Below are 11868 nucleotides of genomic sequence, written 5' to 3' on the forward strand. Positions count from 1 at the left end.
GTGATGTTCAAAGCTTTAAATCAACAGGGACAGACTTTTTTCACTCCATTGCTTTTTATTGGATTTGGAACTTGGAATAAATAACACTGAAATTCATGGAATTGAAAATAAGTTCATCGTGGACTCAAAACTAGACAATGTAAAAAATATAATTACAATTAAAAAACCTCCTGAACACAGTGAACGGTTAAGTTGTCTTTTTCTTTTTAAAAGTCCATCTAAAAGCAAATTTCTATTTACAACTGCCCAGCGCGTTACATAAGGCCCAGCGGAGCGGAGCACAAACTGCACTGCAGCAGCCTCGATAAAGCCATGGCACTGTCAGTAAAAGTCCTCGTGTAGAAAATGTAGGGATGGAGGAGCAGTTTTCTCTTGGTAACAACGGTACATTCTAAATCAGAGAGCCAGAGATCTTTAAAAAAAAAAAAAAAAAAACACATTAATTGAAGACAGCCTCACTGCTCCTTTCCCAGACTCTCTTGATTATGAAAATTCAAAAAGCAGTTGTGGTTGCGCGAGATACAAAGAAAGACGCAGCACTTGAGGCACAGCACCCGCGACGTTCTCTGACAGTCGCCGAAGCGACACCTGCCTCCTTCTCCCTCCGCCAGCTGCTCGGGCCAGTGGCCGGAGCCGTCGTACCGCGTCGCCGCGTCCGGCAGGGGGCTCTCCCCCAGCAGCACCGGGCTGGGGGCTTCGCTCGTCGCGCGGTGAGCGTTCTCCTCGGGAGGCTGAGGGGGGATGGAGTCCTGGGCGTCGGAGCCGCTGGAGAGGATCAAAGCCTTGGACACCTCCAGTCTGAAGGCCATCAGCGTGAGAGGGGCGGACGCCGCTCCGTGGTCCCGCCGGTACAGGAGCCAGGAGTTCACCAGGGCCACGTCCGCGAGGTGCCACAGGACCGCCTGGGGCCATGCGGCCGGCGAAGACACCGTCAGCGGGGAGGAGTACAGATTTTGCAAATCCCTAACGAGGCGGGCGGATATCTGGGCCTTTTCGAAGCTGTCGATGAGCGACAGCATGTTCCTCTGGCCGTTGCCCGCGGTGGAGAGCAGGAAGCCGCAGTGCGTGCGGCGCAGCATCAGCTTCCCGTCGGAGCTCACAAACTCGTCCCCGACCTGTCCCCGGGCTCCTCCCACCCTGCCGGCGCCGTGGATCCCGGCAGCTGAGAGGCGCTCCAGCGTGGCCGGGGTGGAGAGCTCCTGTTTACAGAGGAACAGCGTGCTCCCTTCGGGGACCGTCTCCTCCATCGCGTTCCGCGTCTCCGAAGGGTCCAGTTCGAGATCCGCGTGCGCGATCAAGCCGGTGAGCCCCATCAACGTGGTGCAGTGGAGCGAGGGCCTGTTGTCGTGAAGCTTCCCGGTCAGAGCCAGCGGGTACTGGTCCACGGCGTAATCCCCCCGCTGCCTCAGCGACCGGCACCCGGCGTTGAATCGGGACAGCAACGGACGGACCTTCCCCAGCGGATCCGCCTGTGTCTGGGAGCCGTTCGGATCAGCCGAGCACCGACGGCCCCCGCGCTCAGAGGCTACACTTCGCTGGGTACCACCCGGCTGCTGACCTGGAACATTTTCTCTGGGATCGTTTGAAGAAGCGAGCTTCAGCACGCGGGACAGCTCGAGGAATCGGCTCAGCGGCATGGCTTCAGCGATCAACGGCACCTTCGTTACGTCTTCCCAGTAGAGCCTCGCGCTGGGAAACTGGGAGGCAACAACAGAACCGATGAAACATTGCTTTTCCTGTAGTCCAGTGTTTGAAAAGTACAGCGCTTGAGAAAGTTATAAAAAACAGATACAGACCTTTAAGGTTCCCATTGCAATATGGATCCCAACAAAGCGTGCCACCTCTCTGCCCGTCACGGGATTTGGCCGCCTGGAAGCTTCATTTGTGCAACTGGCAATTTCTCCCCATGTATCCCAGCTAAAATACTCAGAGAAATAATCCACAGGCTTTGCTGTGCTGTTGTCCACGTGTGGTGCTGGAGGATGACTCTCTGAATTTGGCAAACTCCTGAAAAAGAAACAGATTTTGACCCTTAAATACTTTGCTATATGTAACCTTTTCATTATAAACAACAAGCTCCAGCTAAATGAGAAAAAGTGGTACTGTACTTTGAAGAGGGTTGACGGGGCGGCTGTGTGCTGCTTGCTTGGTTCTGGTTAAAGTAGGCTATGATTTCTGCTTCGTTGTCCAGTTGAGGCTCAGATAACTCAAAACTACTTGGGTCTTCTTCGTCGGAGCTCTGGAGGAGAAAGTCCCGGAGATCCGATGGATGCTGCAACTCGGAGTCTGACGCGGCTGTAAAAGATGAATTAATTTTTTTCTCAATCAAAAATAAAAGTAATGAAACGAAGCACAGCACAAACTGCAGAAAGGTCAACTAACCCTGTCCATCTGTTAAGTCCCCGACACTTTGCTCTGACAGGAGACCTGCGACCGGCGACTCCTGATAGCTCGCTGGAGAGGATCTTCTTTCATCTGTTTGATCGGGCAAATTATTAAAATTCAATATTTGGTAAAAAAAGAAGAAGAAAAAAAGGCATCTGTAAACATTTGTGAGGCAGATACTGACGTGCATTACAATCTGCACTCTGAAGGTCTGAGGGCTCTGCGTTGCCGGACCCATCAGGGGATGAACTTCCTGTGCTGGTGTGACTGGCCCCCAGTAGGACCTCCCTCTCCTCCACCTTCACCGGGTAGAAGATGCACTGGTTGGAGTTGAAGTCCGGAGGGAGACGACAGTCCTTCGCTGTTTCCCCGTTCTCCGTAGCTGAAAACAGAAACCCAAATCCATGGCTTACTGATTGGTGTTCAGCCTTCTGAAGAGACGAAATAAACTGCTTTTTGCATTTTGATTAACGTTTAGAAGTAAAGCCACTGGTTCAGTGACCTGGCTCTGCAAGGAGGGCTCAGTCTAAGAAACAACATAAATCTGGAATCTGTCCAAACTAATAGAAATAACATAGTAGGACTATTTGGACTTTTTCCTACGTAGTAAAAATAAAAAAAAGAGAGAGAGATGAGATCCCTTATGTGAAAAGAACATCCGTACAAAGTTTATTGTCAGAATTGTTTGTAATGTACCAAATTCAACAAGTCTTAAACTGTCAGTATCTCAATATTTATGATGTAAACGTTTTAATCTGAAAGTATTGCATATATTCAACCACTAAGATGTTGCAAACATTTTAACTTTTCAACAATTAAACACTCCTGGATTGCCAGATAAACTTTGTTCTTCTCTCTTTAAAAACAGCATTCTGATGATCTATATTCTCCTGTAATTACTCAGATGTTATAAAAACAAGCTGAGGATAGCCGTGGCTAAAACACCTCTGGCATGCTAGAGAGGCTCTTTTAAGCAAATAAACAACGAAACGTAATGGTTACCCTATTAGGCCACTTTGGCTTCTCATTCTGTGCTTGGAGGTTTTGCTCTGACTCAATGAAACCTTGGGACGCCTCCTGAAGGCTCCTGGATACTTACGTGGGATATTTGGGTTTTCACTGCTTACGGGTTCCACGTTCCACCGCATGTGTCTGCTCTCTGGGGCGCCCTGGGTCTCGTTCGCCACCGAGTTGCTTTCTTCTTTCACCAGGACGCTTCTTATATCCTGATGAGGCTTTGGCTGCACACTGGCTCTCTGTCTGCTTTGACAGGCGAACACAGGATCTGAGCTGTTCTCTTCCACTTTGATGTCCTGGCCTCTGTGAGCCTGAGCCTCGTTCTCTGCAATCCTGCCCAAAGCCTGGCATAAAAACAAACACTGAAATATAACCGCAGTTTAAAGCACACATTCTCTTGAGGTAAAGGAAACAAACGCACCTCTGGTCGTCGTCTGCTTCCCGTTGCTACGTCTGCCTCCCCGTCAGACGTTGCTCTCTGACTGGAGGTAAGGACCCTCTCCAGGATGATGCCTGGAGACCGGTCACTTTCCCTTTCCTCCCTGCCCTGCGGCCCGATGGAGTTAAGGGAGCCTGGCTCCGACGCAACCGCTTCTTCAGAGGATCCTGCGACGTCCGCGCGGGCGGGAGGCGAAGGCGCCGCCGGCGGCGTACCTCTGATGATCTTGAACACGGGGAAGGTCTGCCTCTCTGTGCTGATCCCGCGGTCAGCTGCTTCTAGATCAGAGGAAAGCGGTTTTTCGTAAACTATCTGGCACTCCTCGGGTTCGTGCTCGAGCTCCACTCCTGAACTCGCGCTGGACATCCAGTCCCTGTTGAGGATCGCTGCTCTTCTGCTCTGACCTGCCGCAGCAGCTTCATTGGCCTCGTCTTTCCTCTTCTGGACCAGGGTTTCCTCCTCCTCTTCTTTGACATCCATTCGATGGGCAGAACACGACGCAGTCTGAGAGGCTAGGCTAACTTCTCTTGTCTCGCTGCTCACTGGCACGGAGTCCTTGCCAGGGATTTCACTCTCAGACGCGTAGACTCTGCTGGGTTCGTTTTGTGGAACAGGGTCCGCTCTCTCCTCCTGCTGCTCTCCAACGGTGACCAAATCTACCTCTAGAAGCAAATCCTCCTTGACATCCTCATCTTGGTTCTTGGCGACATCTTCTTGCTTGTCCTCATCCGGTGCCGCAGGCTCTCTGCTGTCCGAGGTGACTGTCTCTGATGAGGCTTCAGCTGTCACGTTGGGCCGAGCCTCCGTGTCTTTTGGTACGTCAGGTGACGACTGAGGCTCGCAGGAGGCACCAAAGTGGTCTTTGGTCCCAGTTTTACTGTCACTCCGGTGCTCATGGGTACTCGTGCCAACTTCCTGAGGAGGGATTTGTAGGGACGGAGAGGGGATCAACGCTGGAAAGGAGACGCCTCGATCGGGGTCTTCCAACGCCATCTCCCCCATATCAGGCTCCGTATCCCAGTCTGTGGGAGCGTTCAACACCCTCACAACCCCCATGTGCTCTTTGGGAAGCCGGTAAAGATCGAAACCAGAGACGCCCTCAAAGACGTTCCCATTGGTGTACGTGAGGCCAGGACTCTCGATGACGTGTGCCGTCGTCTTGTGCTTTTGGAGCGATGCCACTTCGCTGAACCTCTCCCCGCAGTCCTTACACTCCAGGGCGCGCTTTGACGTTATCACGCCCTCGGTTTCAACATTCGGAGGCGCCTTGCGCTTTCTGGTGGTCTTCGGCTTGGCGGGCGCCGTCGGCGGCTGCTGGCGTGTAACTTGTAGCGACGACAACAGGGAAAGACCCTTCTGGTTTTTCTGGGTTCTTCCGCCTTTCTTCTTCCCAGCGGCAGGGAGGCCCTCCGTGGACTGGGAGTCCTGGGGTGAATCCTCTTGAGTCGGGCCTGATGCCTTCATAGTGTCTAACTTGTACACTTTTAACTGCGGCTGCTTGTGACCTTTCAGTAAAAGAAGAGAGTCTTGATTAATGTTTGAATCGGTGGCTTCTGTCTTTTTGACGTTTTGTCCTTTTGACATATTCTTCTTTCCCTTCAGCTCCTTTGGACTCTTAGTCTGGTCTTTTTGCAATTTTCTTCCCAGCCTTTTTCTTTTTAAGCACAGGCGAGTCTACAGGTTTTTCCTCCCTGATATGCACTTCGTCTGCCTTGGTTTCTTTCTGCTTTTTCACTTTAGTCTTTTTTGCATCTTCTTTGACCTGTTTCACCGGCGGACTGTGACTTGAAGGTGATTTTATGTCACTCACTGGTAGCATGTTCTCCGTCTTCTCCTTTTTCCCCTTTCCTGTCTTCTTGGGCGTTGGTACTTTCTGTACTTTCTCAGGGGATTTCTTCACAGGCGTTTTATTTTTTATTAAACTGTCCTGTATCGGCTGACGTTCTTGCTCCGGCTTCTTCTGTTTCTTGCATTTCTTGTCCTTGTTTTGCGGACCGAACTTGACGACGAGGCAAGACTTCTTGGTCCGCTGGCGCTTGGCCGGCTTGGCGTCGATCTGAAAGTCGTCCTTGTATATGGATCCGACCAGGTCGTGCATGTATCCTTGGAAAAAGAACGTCCGGGCTGGTTTTCTTTTCCGCACCTTGACCAACTCTTGGGCTGACATTACGCTCACAGGTAACTCAGAGCGTTGCTGATCCTCTTTAGGCTCCAATTTAGCCAGAGCTTCTTCTTTAGCACCAGGGCCTTCAGACCGGCTGCTCTTGTCTTCTGTCGGACATTTTTCACAAAGATCATGTACGTCGTTTTCTTTGGTCGGTTCATTGATCACCGCCATCTGATCTAGACCTACTTGTTCTGCATCAATGTTTCCCTTGGAGGTAGCTTCAGATTCGCTTGGAGCTGAAGTGAGCCTTTCTGGCGGCGGCGAAGGGCCAGAAGATGGGACTTGTTTCTCTGGGTGTGACGGTGTGAGTATCGACTCAACCGTGGATGTGAGCGGTGGGGCCGGCACATTGGCTTCTTTGGGATCTTCCACATTATGACCTGCAGCCTGATCAGGTGTTTCCTGCTCTGTGCTTTGAACCAAAGCAGAGGAAGCAACCTCACTTTGTGGTTCCGGCTGAGACTGCTCCAGCTCCTCGGCAGGAATTAAAGCGGGGGTGAGCTCTAATATGACAGTTTGCTCAAGGTTTTCCTTGAGATCAGCTACGTCATTATGACAAACACTGGGACTAATCCCAGGCTGTTGAAGGCTCTGATGCGACGTCGCTTCTCCTTCGAGTCGTTCGGGTACTTCAGCTGGAATGAGCGTCAGCTCTACGTGTTCTCCTCCAGCTACATGGGAGCCTAGATCTGAGAAGGAGGGGTTCTCCAGCTGCCCCTCTGGTGTTATAGGCTCCAGTATGATAGTTTGCTCCATCGGGTTGACCGAAGGGTCCAGCTGGACCGTCTTAGATTCTGCCGGTTTTAGCCCTATAAAATCTATCTGCGGTGGACCCAGATTCAGATGAACCATTCCCGCTGGTTCTGACACCTGCTGCACCTCCAGCGGCGGGGCATGCGGCGGCACCTGCCCCAGAATGACAACTTGGTTCACCTTCTGCACGTTTCCCATCCTCTCGATAAGCTTCCGAATCTGCTCCGTGTCAATGTTGGCGTCGACCTTCTGCAGACGTCCGTTGGCCTCCACTTGCAACAGCGCCGGTTGAGAAATAGATATTGGAGTAATAATAGGGACGCTTTGTTTCCCCTGCAGCCCGGCTCGCAGCGGGTTAGCGACCGCGGCCAGCTTGTGCTTTGTTTTCATGTGATGCAGCCGCGTTTTGGGACTCTTGAAAGGCGCCTTGCACACAGAACAGAGGTAAACTTTGGGAGAAGCACCTAAAGGTGAAAAAAATATTAGGCATTACATTTAAGAGTCAGAAAATGACCACATCTAGCCACCTTTCTATGAAAGCTATGCCGTTGTGACTTTAAAATGTGTAATGAGTCAAAAACACGCTTCCTACCATCGTTTTCTTTCTTTTTCTTTGTTGCTTTGGATTCTGTGCCCGCTCCGCCTCCTTCAGCGCCCTCGGATGAATGGGATTTGATGTGCTTCATCAGAACGTTGGGTAAGGAGAACCTTTCCCCGCAATCCTTGCAAACGAAAGGCATCTCTCCCGAGTGCGTGCGCTGGTGGTACTTCAACAGCGTCAGAGTCTTACAAGGCTTGCCGCACTCGTTGCAGGCATAGCCGTCCTCGCCAAAGTGAATCTTTTTGTGATTCGTGAGCTCGGACGACCTCTTAAAGGCCAGATCGCAGATGGGACACTTGAAGGGTTTCTTGTCCGGGTGGGCTTTCTGGTGGGCCATGAGCTCCGCCGAGTTTGTGAAGTGGCGGTCGCAAACGTAACAGGCAAACAGCGAGTTCCTCAGGATGCACTGCTCGTACTCAGCGGGGTGGCTCTGCTTCATGTGCCGTTCTTTGCTCTTGTGATCGCTGAAGATTATGTGGCATTCTATGCAGTGCAGAGAGAGCTGCGATGCTGCGGGAACATAGCGGAGGAGAGGCAGAACGTGAGCCTGCGCCAACATTTTCAGCTCTTTCACTTGTTGCAGATAAACTGCCCGAACATTTAAGCTAACCCTAACCCAGGGGTCTGCAACCTACGGCTCCGGAGCCACGAGTGGCTCTTTTGACCTTCCATAACGGCTCTTAATAATGAAAAGCTTGTAAGAGTGCATAGCATCATTAGCTATTTGAAATGGCAGAATATTTTAAAAACAGTTTTGTTGCAGCCTCTAGGAAAATACCACAATTTTACATTTTAGTTACTCTAAAAATAAGATTTAAACAGGATACAACATAAACTGAGGGACATAAAGGCTCAAGTCTTATAATTCCTTGCTTACATTTATGATTTCAATATTAACTGAAAAGTGTATAAAAGTTTTTTTGAATAATGTATTTTTTGACATACAGTCCCTTTGAAAATTTGGTTTCATACAAGTATGTCTTAGTATGATCATATTACTATGGGAAAAAAAGGATGAAAATAAAACATGAAAACCTACAAACTATAGCTCTGAAAGGTAAAACATAAAGTCCGGGTTCATAGAAAGCAGAATTCTTTCTAAAATGAAAGTTGCTCTGGAGGGAACATAAGAAAACACTTATTATTCTAAAATTTGTTTTGATAAATGTGTAGTAATTGTATAGCTTCTGTTTTGCTTTTACAATGCTTTAATCATACGTTATGTGAAACTCAGAGAAATAAAACAAATTCATCAGTTAGATGAGTGGCATTTATGGCCCATTGGAAATTATAAATCCTGTTTCTACCTGGTAGATGAGATTAGCTGCTAACGGGGTTGCTACAGTCAATATATGCCACATATCATGAAGCAAATGTTTAAAATAGGAGAATTTAATGCTTCCAGGCAACTGGTAAATAAGTAAATGAGTTGCAAATTAATAAACTTCAAGCATAGTTGTAACCATAAAAATAAAGTTTTACATGTACACAAGTGCCTACGGTTTGGAGAAGTAAATAAGTGAAGTACTCACATGTGAGAGGCATGACCACTGGCTTTGTCATGTCCATCTTCAGAGGATCTATCATGGCCTTCTTGGAAAGCACGTATTTCCTACCATCACCAGCGCGTTTCGCTTGTTTCTTCTCTTTCTGCCCATCGTCTCCGGGGCTAGTCTTGGTGTCAGCAACCGGCTCCGGCGCGGCACTTCGGGGCTTTGCCGTGGGCTCCGTGTCCGCCTTCCCAGCGTTGTCCCGGGACTCCGTCTGGGAATGGACGCCGGCTTCCTTCTCGGGTGGAGGAGTCAGGGCCAGACCCGGAGGAGGCTCGGCGGTGCGGGCAGCCGGAGCAGCAGCAGCCTCCGGCGTGTCCGCCTCCTCCTCTTGCTCAGCTGGGTTGCTTTGCGTCGGCGGAGCCTCGGCGTCCTGTTGATGCTTTGCGGCCGCCATGGCCACAGGGTTTGATTCCCTGTGATCCTCCGGTGAACTCTGCATGGCTCTCTGCTTCACAGCTTCTCGCATGCAACAATGAAATCACCTCCTTTAGAAATAAAAAAAATCCCAAAAAACAAACATTCTTCTTAATTAAACGGGTACAAACAGCATTAAGCATGTATGCTCGGCAGCAGCTACACCTTTATTACAAGCAGGAGGCAGTTTCACCCACAGGGCGACAGCTGGGACGCCGGGCTTAAAACATTTGAATGACAATAGCTTTGGGGGTAGAAATGTAGGGCAGCTGGAGGAGGGCTTTTTTTTTTTTCAAACACGGGAGGCTTTAAAATGTCTTGTTTTCTCCTGCAGCCATTTTAGCGCGGTTGCATGCTTTTTCACGATGAAGCTCTTCGCAATAGCATCAGATGCCCAGATAACAACAATGGCCCGGTTAGCCTGATATACAAACGTGGGTAAAAATCAGGGATGGAAATCTGCGCCGCTTTCATGCGACGGTGCTAAACAGGAGCTCCGCTTTGCTCCGCTTCCTGTTCCACAAACACGGGGTCGGCCTTTTTCACGGAGCAGCGTGCTGTAGAGATGATGATATATACCTTACCTGGACAGACTCGGCCGCCCAAACATCTCTGCGTCGCCTCCAACAAAGCCGTCACGGAGCAGCTGCAGGCTGCGGCGACGTCACGCCGGACAAGGGACGCGCAGGCGGGAATCATGGGATATGTGGTTCCTGTTACATGCTAATAAGAAGGTCCTTTCCGCTATTACGGATGAACTACACCGTCACTGGAATAGCGCCCTTCCTGTCGCAGACGGGATTCGAACTCGCGAACCCCCGAGTTAAAACCACCACACCACGTAGGGACTATTTTTTTTAGCCAATATTAATAAACTCCACGAATAATGCGCCATCTTTTTCACGCCTGGTGAGGGTTTACAACAACACACTGATTAACGCATTGAACTTTCATTTTAATTACTTAAAAAAAAATAAAAAAAATAAATCCTTGCTAAAACTACAGTACCCTGCAAAATCAGCCCCTCCTCTGACATGTTTTACCATAGTACAACCAAAGTATTTTAACTGTTTTATGTAATATATCAACACAAAGCAAAGCATATTTGTCATTCAAGGAAAACGACACATTATTTGTATTAATAAATAATCAGAATCAAATTTATTGCCAAGTAGGTTTGCACTTACAAGGAATTTGACTTGGTGTTGATGGTGCAGACAAAACAAAAAAAAAAACTAATATATATATATATATATATATATATATATATATATATATATATATATATATATATATATATATATATATATATATATATATACAGAAAGCTACATACATGGTAGACTGTGTGTTAATGTAACACAGAAGGTCTGGAGATGCTACTGAGATGGATATTAATAATTATCAATTAAGTGAGCCCACCACTCATAAAAACAAATAATGCGCCGTTTGTCTTTAAGTTATTTAATTCAAGGGTATGAGTGTTTAAATGTCTCTGTCCCCCAGCGCAGACAGGAAAACAGAGCAATGAGAGAAAGCACACACTAAACTTTTGTACATTCTAGGTTAACAAAGAAAGTGGGAGTAATCTCCAGAGGAGTGCAGCCACTGGTATGATCCAGTTCCTATCTTACTCAATGTCCTTGGATGTGGAAACACAGTAAATCTGTAAGCATGAGAGCTTCTTTCACACGGGAAAATTATGCAGGTGCTTCCAGACAAGATATGATCAGAGTTACATACATCAATAAAATTTTCCACAACATTACGTTGGTGTAGCTTGTAGGTCCTGAACAGGGGAGGGAGAGAGGCAGTGTCACGGGCGGTTCTTGGCCTTGTTGGTAAAGCTGGTAGCAGATGGCAAAAGACTGTTCTAGTGGCGTGAGGTTTTGGTCCCGATGGACCGCAGCCTCCTGCCAAAGGTAAGTGACTGAAATAGTCCATGACTGGGGTGTGAGGGATCAGCCAAAATCTTCCCTGCATGCCTCAGAGTCCTGGAGGCGTACAGGTCCTGGAGAGATGGAAGATTGCAGCCAATCACCTTCTCTGCAGACCTGATGACACGCTGCAGTCTGCCCTGGTCCTTAGTGGTGGCACCAGCGTACCAGATGGTGATGGAGGAGGTGAGGATGGACTCAATGATGGAGGAGTAGAAGTGCACCATCATTGTCCTTGGCAGGTTGAATTTCTTCAGCTGCCGCAGGAAGTACATCCTCTGCTGGGCTTTCTTGGTGAGGGAGTTGAGGTTCAGCTCCCACTTTAGGTCCTGGGAGATGATAGTTCCCAGGAAGCGGAAAGACTCCACAGTATCAATGGTGGAGTAACAGAGGGTGATGGGGGTAGCTGGGGCTGAGTTCTTCCTGAAGTCAACAACTATCTCCACTGTTTTTACAGCGTTGAGCTCCAGGTTGTTCTCCCTGCACCAGGTCACCAGATGGTCAGCCTCCCACCTGTAGGCGGACTCGTCACCATCAGAGATAAGTCCGATGAGAGTGGTGTCGTCCGCGAACTTCAGGAGAACGTCTTTAGATAACGTATC

At 48.8% G+C, this 11868-nt stretch overlaps 2 protein-coding genes across 2 annotated transcripts; both read right to left on the reverse strand.

The window, feature by feature from the left end:
• Window positions 1–421: 421 nt before the first annotated feature.
• LOC105932503 (flocculation protein FLO11) lies at window positions 422–5456 on the reverse strand. Its single transcript, XM_012871708.3, has 7 exons — window positions 3824–5456; window positions 3485–3746; window positions 2570–2767; window positions 2383–2475; window positions 2109–2295; window positions 1797–2007; window positions 422–1697 (listed from the first exon to the last, which is right to left on the reverse strand). Exons 1-7 carry the CDS (start codon window positions 5423–5425, stop codon window positions 456–458), a joined length of 3795 nt encoding a protein of 1264 aa, XP_012727162.3. The 5' UTR covers window positions 5426–5456; the 3' UTR covers window positions 422–455.
• LOC118560604 lies at window positions 5430–10021 on the reverse strand. Its single transcript, XM_036131854.1, has 4 exons — window positions 9914–10021; window positions 8895–9400; window positions 7354–7872; window positions 5430–7225 (listed from the first exon to the last, which is right to left on the reverse strand). Exons 2-4 carry the CDS (start codon window positions 9379–9381, stop codon window positions 5457–5459), a joined length of 2775 nt encoding a protein of 924 aa, XP_035987747.1. The 5' UTR covers window positions 9382–9400; window positions 9914–10021; the 3' UTR covers window positions 5430–5456.
• Between the last annotated feature and the right edge of the window lie 1847 nt (window positions 10022–11868).

This window comes from Fundulus heteroclitus, chromosome 3 (genome assembly GCF_011125445.2).
Source record: "Fundulus heteroclitus isolate FHET01 chromosome 3, MU-UCD_Fhet_4.1, whole genome shotgun sequence".
NCBI classification, from domain to species: domain Eukaryota; kingdom Metazoa; phylum Chordata; class Actinopteri; order Cyprinodontiformes; family Fundulidae; genus Fundulus; species Fundulus heteroclitus.

Bases quoted from the DNA above. Each gene is read 5' to 3' on its own strand.
- LOC105932503 (XM_012871708.3), bottom strand. From the start codon at position 5,425: ATGTCAAAAGGACAAAACGTCAAAAAGACAGAAGCCACCGATTCAAAC. The intron at 2,296-2,382 runs GTTAGTTGACCT...CATCTTTTACAG, and splicing joins GGACTTAACAGATGGACAGG to CCGCGTCAGACTCCGAGTTG. The intron at 2,008-2,108 runs GTACAGTACCAC...TTTCTTTTTCAG, and splicing joins CCCCGTCAACCCTCTTCAAA to GAGTTTGCCAAATTCAGAGA.
- LOC118560604 (XM_036131854.1), bottom strand. From the start codon at position 9,381: ATGCGAGAAGCTGTGAAGCAGAGAGCCATGCAGAGTTCACCGGAGGAT. The intron at 7,873-8,894 runs GTGAGTACTTCA...ATGTTCCCGCAG, and splicing joins AGTGGTCATGCCTCTCACAT to CATCGCAGCTCTCTCTGCAC. The intron at 7,226-7,353 runs GTAGGAAGCGTG...TTTCACCTTTAG, and splicing joins GAAAAAGAAAGAAAACGATG to GTGCTTCTCCCAAAGTTTAC.